The sequence below is a fragment of the Haplochromis burtoni genome, unplaced genomic scaffold (genome assembly GCF_018398535.1).
Source record: "Haplochromis burtoni strain Fernald_Lab_line unplaced genomic scaffold, NCSU_Asbu1 Contig_1441, whole genome shotgun sequence".
Taxonomy (NCBI): Eukaryota; Metazoa; Chordata; class Actinopteri; order Cichliformes; family Cichlidae; genus Haplochromis; species Haplochromis burtoni.
Genome location: NW_024583802.1, coordinates 34,149 through 44,818, shown reverse-complemented (window position 1 = coordinate 44,818; position 10,670 = coordinate 34,149). Strand labels below are relative to the sequence as shown.

General features: G+C 37.4%; 1 protein-coding gene across 1 annotated transcript; it reads right to left on the bottom strand.

Moving 5' to 3' along the window:
- Nucleotides 1–32: 32 nt before the first annotated feature.
- On the bottom strand, nucleotides 33–4,665 carry LOC102299590 (sialic acid-binding Ig-like lectin 7; the record flags this gene model as incomplete). Its single annotated transcript, XM_042216989.1, is given in 7 exon segments — nucleotides 33–83; nucleotides 191–272; nucleotides 350–619; nucleotides 1,201–1,506; nucleotides 2,615–2,992; nucleotides 3,192–3,257; nucleotides 4,566–4,665. Coding segments are annotated over 7 exon segments (1,223 nt in total), but the record flags the coding sequence as incomplete, so codon positions are not given.
- Between the last annotated feature and the right edge of the window lie 6,005 nt (nucleotides 4,666–10,670).

Genomic DNA, 10,670 nt, shown 5'->3' with positions numbered 1-10,670 from the left:
TTTACAAATAAAAAAGCAACGGCAAGAATTAGATCTGACAGCTTTCTGTCTCTGGATTGTTGGAGCATCTTGAGCTGAACCAGCTGAAGGAAAAACAAAGAAATCAATGAAAAAGGAATCCCTTTTGTTTTACTACAGAACAGTTATTCTGTAAGTTCAATTGAGTGTATCACAGAAACATTTTTCTCACCACTCAAACATGCCCAGTGTGCTCACAAGCATTATGATTCCCACAATCTTCACTATAGTGTAGACACCAACCAGTATGCCAGCTGAAATCAAACCAGATTTTAGTGTTAAATGTATGTATGAAGTGACAAAATGAAAATAACTAACTAACCTACTTTACCTTCATTGTAAGTAACAGTCACATGACTCTCTGCTGATGTCTGATTACCCAGATCATTAGTGGCCACACAGTAATAAACTCCTCCATCTGTTACATTGAAGCTGTAAATCTCTCCTTCAGATACTTTCACAGCTCCATCTCTGCTCTTCTTGAACCAGGTGAAGCTGCTGACTGGAGGTTTGGCTCTGCTGGAGCAGGTCAGGTTCACCCAGCTGCCTGCTGACACCAAACCTGATGGACTGATGGATGCTGAGGTGTCTTTAGGAGCATCTAAGAAAAAAAAGCGAGTTAGATAACTATTTTTCACTATAGTATTCAGTTGGCTCTCGTTCATTGCTATGGTATGATTTCTCTGCGCCTCATACTGACACTTTTTATGATTTCTTTATAGTATACACTATATAACCATCATCAACTTAGCTTCACATTTATCTCTACAACCCTTTATGCTGCTTAACTCTGACCATGAGCACCATAGTCATTGTGCATTAGTCACTTTACATCCAACACAGCGGTACTTTCACCCCACTGCACATGGAGTTGAAAACTTGCAGCAGAGTTAAAATCTTTTTAACTCTGCTGCCACAAGGACAGATGCAGAAAATCTTTACCACCAGCAGCGCTAAATTTAGACTCCCTACATTATCACATATAAATTTGTATTCATAGAATTAGTTTCACATTTTGACTGCTGTAACACAATCATTTCAAGATAAATTAATTATTTCTTTTTTCTTCATTTTTAAAATTTCATGGATGACTGGGCTGTCCTTATAAAAACTACTTAAAAATTATATCCCACAAATCATGATGAGCTGACAGGTTCAAATAACAAACTCTGATCGTCTTACATGAAACACTGAGAGTCTCTTCTGTCTCTGCTGTCTTGGTGTCGTTTCCTTGGTTCACAGGATATCTGGCAGAGCAGCTGATCTTCTTTCCATCATGTGTGTCTGACAGAGTGATGTTCTGCTGGATTTTAGTTGTAAAGCTTCCATCTGTGTTTTCCTCTATTTTGTTGTGAGAGTCTTGTTGGAGATTCCAGGTGAGTTGAGGAGGGGAGTGTGGACAGGGAGTGAGAGCTGAGCAGGTTATAGTGACAGACTCCTTCTCCTTCAGATCACCTGGGATTGTAATATTGGGCCTCCAAGGAGAATCTGTGGTTTCACATCACAGACATCGTTTAAAAAAGAGTTTAATTGGTGTGCATTTGCAGGTTTACTGATATGCACTAAATAGCAGTTTAACAAACCCATCTATAAAGCAGTTGAGACTTAGTATGTAATCCACTGAATGCACCTATGTACAACTCAATGAAACATTATGAAACAAACGGTACAAGAACAACACATTTAAGGATAAAATGTGAGACATTGGATTAGTTTTGAATAACATAGACATTATTAAACAATCTATTTAAAAACAAAGTTGAGGCGAGGGTGAAAAAATACTAGAAATATTGTGTAATGTCAAATTTTTTTTTTTTTGGTTTTCAGAACTGAACATGTGAGGGATTTATCATTCTCAAAGAGTGTTGAGGTAAATAGTTAAACAATGTTAAAAAAAAAAGTTCTCAACAGAAAACATGCAAAGATTGAAGATTGTGTACAGGGATTTCTATAAATTCTATAAGTGACAACCAGTGGTCAAAACAGTGTAGCTGATTTGTATTCTAAAGATGCACAAACACTACTGCTTTCTCTGTATGTAAGATCTCCTAAACAAGTAACAGCTGAAAATAAAATAAAATAAATAAATGATAATAAAAAAAAGGTCAATCAAATGGACCAATACGGCAAGACTGTGATGATCCACTCTGTAAATTAAATCCGTTGGGCATCTTTCTTGGCCTTCAGACAATAATCCCGATGACTAAAGAACCAAACGGGTTCTTTATTCGTAGGGAAAGAGTCCATGTGCTTAATCATTTTCAAGGTCAGGTTCTGGCCTTAAAAATGATTTTGTATATTATGCAACAATGAAAATTATGTTTGTCTCAGACTCAGAAAAATTCGATGTTCTTTCTTTCTATTTTACTTATAAAACAATCTAATTTCCCAGTTTTAACCCTTGATATGTTGTTTGTACATGGTTTGTAAATCCCTGTATTTGGGTTCTGGGCTTTTAAAAAAAAATCTTTCTGAAAATTTCACACATTTTTTTAAATGAAATAAATCAGAACAGTCATTGTGACTGTAGGGTTACTGCAACTTTCAGAATGAAGGCATATATTTTTAGGTTAGAAATGAATTCAAAATTCTTTACCTCTGATTGTTATTTGAAGAGAATCACAATGAGCTGTTGCCTTGAATGGTTCACTCTCTACTCTGAAGAAGTATGTGTCTGTGTATGTGGTGGTTAAATTAGAAAACAGAGTGGTGCAGTCTCTCTGACTCAGGTTCCCAGTAATACTCATTGGATAGATGCTAACTGCTCCACTACTGTTGAAGATCACATTGTTTCTGGTAACTCTATGATAACTTTTAATCCACACTCCAAAGGTTTTTCTTGTGCTGATAAATGTCTGTCCTTCTTTGGGTCTGAAGCTACATGAAATATGCAAACAAGATCCACTCAGTGCTTCCAGCTTCTTTGGAGCCGTTATGAAGAGGTCTGCTCCATCATGACAATCAGGCAAAGCAGCTGTAAGTACAGTGTCATGGTTAACAAAATGCTGTTCTTTTCATGTTTGCAGTTCAATGTTTATATGTAAGTGTTACAGTTTTCGTCAGGACATGAACAGTTGACTCTGTTTTCAAAGGTCTTCCATTTTGTTTCAAAATGAGGTTAAATTAAAAAATCTTTTCAACAATGCCTTTGAATAGCTGAACAATCACCTCACCTGAAAGAAAGAGACCAATCAGTAGCACACCGACAGTCAAAATGTTCACAGACAGAAACTCCTTCCCTGTGTTTACAAATAAAAAAGCAACGGCAAGAATTAGATAAACAGATAAAAAAGAAATAAAATCATTGTTTTGAATCATTTCACATGTGGAGCTTTTACACAATGTTGTCTTTAAACCAACTTTTCAATAAAAACTCACTCTGTGCAATCACATTTTTCATCCGTATCAGTGGTTTGTGTCATTTTTGTAATTTTTAAGTACACCTGTGGAACTATGCGAAAATAACTGAAATGCAATAAAAACAATATATCTCAGAGTTCATGTCAAATTAAAACACTAAATAAATTATTTGATGCATCATTTAGTTGCGGTGAAAAAAAAAAGTAAAATGTGCCTTGCAGAAGTGTGGAGTGTTAGTGTAAGATTTGTCACTGTGACCCAGAGTTTTTTAATTTTGGGAATGTTTAGGAGTTTTCTGTTTTGTTATCCTTGTATTATAGTTCTATATTTTGTATTTGTCGTCAGTCAGCATTTGTTATTATGTTGGTTAGTTTAGTCTTTGCCATCCTGTGTTTCTATGTAAAGTAAGTCTTGTCTCTGTGTGTCTGTCTGGTACCTCTGTTCTCTCTTGGTCCCTCACTCTCTTCCTTGTCTTGTCTCTGTCTCCTCCCTCTGTTCCCTGTATTTTGCCAGTTTGGATGTCAGTGTGTTTCCCATGTTTTCCTATGACTGGTCTCTCTCTGTTTCTGGATTTATTGTGTTAGTCTCTTGTCCCGTGTGGATTATATTTGGTTTTGCCTCCCCTGTTTCATTAGTCAGACTCATTCCAGCGGTGTTTCCACCTGTTGTATTTCCCAGTTTAGGTTCCTTATCATTTCCTAGTTTCTACATGTTTGATTAATCCAGCAATAAAGTTTTTGAGTTCAGCCCTGCTTTGTGTTCTGCATTTTTGGTCCTATCCTGCCTGCCTCCCACAGCATTACACAACAGGTTTATACTATTTTTACAGTAAAACATGCACCATCGTTGTTAGGAGGAAGTTTAGAAACAGGACATGCTGATTAAGAAAAAGTGTTAGCATGTTCACATGCAGGCACAAGCTTGTTCCCTTTTTAGGGAGCAAAATAACCTAGCTGTTTTAATGAAATAAAAGGCAATAAACAACCGATTCTGTCAATTTATACACATTGACAATAAAATGTTCTTTGTGTAGATTCTTGTAACAGAGATTTTTAATATGGAGAGTTATTTTATTTCCTGGTTAAATAAAGCTTTAAATAAAAATGTAATTAAATAAATAAAGAAGAATAACAAAATAAGTTTTAGTTTAAAACTTAAGAATAAAAAGCTGTAAAATGTTTGCTTACCCCACATTAAGCCTGCTGATGGTCTTATGAGTAAACTGAAGCAGCCTGTAGCAAATTTCAGGAAGAACATATAGAGACATCCACTGACTGCACTGCACTGCATAATGAAGTCAGTTTTGTCCTTCCTGCTTATTTCCTGTGAATGAAGTCAGATGATATCCTTAAACATATCTTTAGCTTGTATTTGTCAAAGCCTCAAAGCTTAACCTTGCAGTAATGTTTTAGTCATTCTCAGTATTAATATACAACTTTTGCTAATACAAATGATGCTGACATCAGAAGCAACATACTTGTAATGCACTGTAAAATAATCATATTAAAAATGAGAAAAGCAATAGCATAATATTATCGTGAAGTAAATGTTTTAGGTGGCTCGACATGGGTGAGCAAAGCACATAGTCTGGGAGGACAGAATGGAAACGGTCTTTGTTACACAATACACTGCCCCAGAAGAAACAGCCAGTATTTCAACAGGTGTGGAAAAAATGTCACCGTTACTCACCACAACCGGCTGCTCTGAAGTCCTGGAATCTGGCTGTGGTGAGGAGCATCGGCAGCATAGATGTTCCTTCCTCCTCAAAGGCGGGACACACAGGCTGGGCAGCAATTCCTCCAGTGGGCCGGGCAGGTAAGCGATTGCAGTTGGAGGATGAAGGTACAGGGTGTTGAGGAGAAAGTCCTGTATTAGCGGGTAAAGTGAATTCGGTAGACAGGGGAGACTTGAAACCAGTCGCTGTAGCTGGCTTGCTACAGCGCGATGACACTTGGAAAAAGGAAAGGTGCATAAAAAATATCTTGGCTTGTTCTTTCTGTTATTTATGTTTTGTTGTTTTTGGTGTTGTTTTATTTGTAATGTTTATACAGTGAAAACTTCTGTTTGTTTGCAAAGAGTCCTATTGGCATGACTGAGCTTCAATTCTTTCCCTGGAATCCAATCTGTCTGCAGTATGTACACACAGCACAACCTGTCACACCACTCCAGAACCTCCATTAAGTAACAGAAAGATAAACTTGATGGCTCACTGAACTTATCTTCTTGTGATTCCAAGTATTCTTGTGGCATTCATCAGTTTATTTTATTTCTGTGCTGAATCTCAATCATGGTAATCCTGGTAAACCAGCCCTACTATGTGCTAACATCGCTTTCTGCATGTTCACAAAAAGCATGTTGTGGTTTTTTTTCATACAAAATCAATTTCGAATGTGTTAGAGATTCAAATTTGTCTCCCATCACTAACAATCTGGCACATTATTTAGTCTCCTAAAGTTTGTTCTCCACTTTAGAGCAACCAAGAACTTTTTGCCACAGTTTTGAAAAGTGAAATTCAACTGGTTAGTACAACACTTTGTATTAGCAGATGTCTCTGTGTGTTGCATCCTTACAGTTTATGGATGCTGCTCACTAACCATGTTTGGTAGCATTAACACTTCGCCCTCTCATCCAAATATGGTCACTTCATTGTTACCTTACCTACCATTGTTAGCTTTTTTGTACAGTATATGGTCTGCATTTTAATTTTTTTGAGAAGAAACAAAATAAAACACCAACCAAATATAAAAAAGGCACATTAGTAAATATTCTGTCTGTCATCTCACACAGCTTACAAAAACAGTGTCTACTAGAGGTGAGGTCATCAATCTAAATATTGAGTACTAATGCTGGTACTGGATGTGCGATAACATCAATACTTTGTTTAATCCTCTATTAGGGTTGAAAATTATTGATTTTTGTTTTTTATTAAATTATTAGATAAAGCTGTTTTTTTATTTTATTTATACGCAATGCAATTTTGCTCATAAACGAGTTGGCGCTTTGTTTTGAGAGTAATAAACTTCATCCGGCGCTATGACTGGGGTGAAATATTGAAGAGTGGGCATACAGCGTTTGAGGGTCCTTTTTGCTGCATGCTTACACATATACTGATAATGGTTAGAATAGTCTCAGGAAGTCCGAACAAGATGTCCGGAAATGGGCCTTAGAAATCAACAGATAGCCAAGGCTGCGCAGGGGTTGTTTTTCTTTTCTGTCTTTCTGAGGAGGAGCAGATACGAGGTGAGGTCGGACTGAGCGAGGAGGATTCGCAGCAGACTGCCACGTTTGTGTTGGGAGAAGATAGCTATAATAATCTTTGTGATTGTCGCAGTATAAAACCTGCACTGCCTGATTCAGTGTCATCTTTTCTTTGAAGCAGTTCCCTGGTTCACACAAAGGTACAGTACTGTAAAACTTGTCATTTCAACTGCTGAAGCAAATTAAATCTTTTTAAACGACAGATATTTTCTCCTGAATTCCTTCTGAAAATTTTAAACATGACACCTCTAAGTTCAGTATAAAGCCCTCTGAACTGTGATATATAAATCATTTTTTAGAAATGAAAAAATATACCTAAAACATGGACTATGAAAAATCTCTTTGACAGGCACATTTACGTTCCATGTCTCCAAAAATCCACTTTAAAATGACATTAAATGCTTAAAGGTGTGTTTTGTTGTGTTAACTAATCATTGTGGAACGTAAGTAACACTGAGATAATGGTCATTTGAATTGTTCAGTATTGGCAAATTGATGATAATTCATCTCACAATGCTCATTGAGACACTGTTTGCAGTGCAAACATAATCAACAATAACTTCTCATCCTTCACAACAACATGGTAGATCTTGTGAAACACCAGCATTTCACAATGGACTTTTATACAAACAATCAAATCTGCACAATAAGTATTTCAATGGTGTTTTGCCCATCTAACATTTAACACCTTGGTGTTGATTGGTAACTGAAGAGTCTCTGCTATCGTACAGCCCCAGTCCACTGCATTTAAAGAAAGCATTTTACCTGGGCCAGTGGTCAGTCTCTTGAGGTCACATGTCTCCCAACTGAAAGCAATATGACTTTGATGTCAATGTTTTAGTTACATTTTTGAAACTTTTCAAGTGTTTTTTAAAGAAGTTGTGTTTCGCTTCATAGCGCATGCACCAGCTATGTAAAAGTGGTCCTGTTTTGAGTAAACATGTAGGATAATGTATCATGAAGATATCTTGGAAGGATAATTCTGTTGTTCTTCAGGTGAACAACAGAGGTGAGCTGTTCTGTTGAACTACTTCCAGATGATTTCACCCACAAACACCATTCCAACTTTAAAATGTTCTCCCATTCTTGATCTATCACTCTATAACTCAGCCCTTTCATATCTCTTACCATTGTCCTACAATGAATTTTTAACTTTTGCATGAATCATGAGGACAGAACATGGGTTGCTATCATTGCTAAGGGCACTCTGAACAGAGCACGCGTTGAAAAGTTTGAATCTGTTGTTCATGTCTGAACAAATACTCACTCAATTTTCGCTCCATCCACACAAATTATACATCAAAATGTAGGTATTGTTTTTGGCTTTCAGAAAATGTCATTGCATTATTGTTGGAGGTTCAGTTGCAGTTCTCTCGCAAATTGCCTCATAGCAACACAAGGTCGGAAAAATCCCAATTCAAAGTCTACAGAGACTTCATGAAAATCAGAGCTGAAATTCTGTAACGGGAGGCATTTTCCCCTCCTCATATCTCTCAAACCATGGGCTGCAGAGACATGAGCCTTGTGCCAATATATCTTCAGACACTGCTGACGCTCACAGTGAAATGTATTTTGCATGTGGTGTGAAATGCCCATGTAGAAAGGACGGCACTGTGACACTGGACTTGCTCTTACTCTGGGTTCCCTCTTTATTCTGGTAACTGATACAGAGGAAACAGCACAGAGTCGACGTCAACAGTGTTATGAAACTGCAACATTCGGTCCTGATAACAAGGATTAGAACAGTTACAATCTCATAGAAAACATTAACACTAGAAAGCAGAAAGCACCCAACAAGCTAACTAGTATTAGCTTACCATGCTCACCAAAAATACCAAGTAAGCCATTGCAAGTTAATCACTTCGGATATTTCCTGCAACACATTTAAGACTTCACACTGATACTACTGATGCTACTGTCCTCTGTTTCAGCCCTTTTACCATCACTCACTGACCTGTCCCCAGACTGCAGCCCATGTTTGGCTTCCTCTGAATATCACACTTTAAGCCTCAGTCATAGCTGGACTGGCCATCGGGCCCGCTGGCCAGTGGTTTTTATGGTTTAAAAATTTTTTTTTTTTTATAACAGTATAAACAATGAAAGGTGATGGATTGGCCAGATGCTGGCAAATGTGTAAAATAACTCAGTTGTTTGGTGGTGGCTATGGCGGAGCTGCCACAAGAGACCAGCAGGTAGATGAGGTAAAGGGGAGGCAGGAGGAGGAGAGACCCGAGGTGGCCGCCGGTCCGAGTGTCAGGTGAACTGAATTTCAGGTAAGAAGTTATGACCTGCAGTCTATCTGGGTCAGATATAAACCAAGTTTAGGTGGAGTTTATTTTCGTTGTGCTGAGTTTTTACCGTCAGTTACAATAACTTGTACTAGCTAGCATGACGGAGTTTCTATACAGCTGGGTGGGTGCTATGGTACTGATAGTGAACTTTATTTAATTCATAAGGTTAGTTAGTAGAGTTGCCAACCGTCCTGTAAAAAGACGGAATCGTCCCGTATTCAGAGAAAATCTTAGGGAATCTTTGAAAATTACTTCCTCTGGTTGTTAATGCATAATAAAATCGAAAACCTTCACTGTTCTCTGTCTTTCTGCCTGCTTCACTATCTACACACACAGACAGTTTTTTTAGGCAAACTCCTCACACACACATACAGAGATCAAGGTCTCATCTGCACAGAGACATTGTACATTAGAGAGAGTTACTGATTTATGATTGTATTTTGATTACATTTCTGATTTGATTACAGCAGAAATAACTACCAGCAAAAGTTCTAAAACTCTGTCAGTCTATGCTACATTACAACCACAAAGGCTGGATTTCAGGTATTTTGCCTAATTTCTGTTGAAGCTAAGCCAAGGGATCTCAGGCTTCTTGACAATAATTATTGAATAACCATTGTTATATAATTATTTATTTTACAGGATTTTCAGTTGCAGTTTCCAAGAATGTTTGTAATGTTATATCAGTGAGAGGTCTGAGTTTGTATGTATATAAAGCGGTGACTAAACCACCCTGAGAACAAACTGAGGGCTGAATAAGAACATAAATGAAAAACACTGTCGAAATGCAAGCATCCTTATTTTAAATGCTAAATTCTTACTTCAGTAAGTCTATTGTCCCGACATTTCTGTAAAATGTCAAAAGAAACATATTTAAAAAAAACTGTACCAGAGTACCAAAAGCCTGTTGAAAGGGTTTCATCATCAACAGAAAAATTCAAAAAAGACAAAAAATATTTTGAAAAGTATTTGATTTGACAAATCACCATGGCATATATAGAAATACAAAAAAAATGCAAGTTAGGTTTTTACGTTTAGTTTTTAAGTTAAGTTACAAAAATAGTTTACTGATTTTGTTATGCTTTTAAATGATCCGACAACAACCCACTATTTCTATTCACTGAGATCTGTTTGGGGGGGGAATAAATGAATAGATTATTTGTGCGTACTGTTATGTTTCTAAACAAAACTCCTAGATGGAGTGATTTTTATAATAATTTTTTGTATTTTACCACTAAGATTATACATGATTTGTCATTTACATCTATCAACATAAACATTGCTGTCATGGTCTGGGTCTGATGACCCAGAGCTCATGTATTTCTTGTATATGTTTTTCCATATCGTTAGCTTCATAGCATAAGTGCCTAAGTCATTTTTTTGTGTTTTGTGTTTCAGACGGACAGGATGATGCAGCAGTGGTAGGGGAGTAAAGTTAGGCAAAAATCTCAATTTGACCAAAAAATGACTTAGGCACTTATGCTATGAAGCTAACGATATGTTATGGTGGTTTTCTCTCCCTTTTTGTCCTTTCTCCCTGTGTGCTCCCGGATGTTTTGGGGTTGATGAGGGGACTGCGAAGTGTTCCCGCACTGGGTCGTAGTCTCTTCCTCAAAATCCGATACCAGTGACTTAGTATAATCCCGCGCCGACTGGGGCTCCGCCACCTTCTTAAATAAGGCGCCCCTCATGAAGCCATCAGCTGCAGCTGGTGAGGGCTAATGGGCGGCAGGTGCGGCAGTC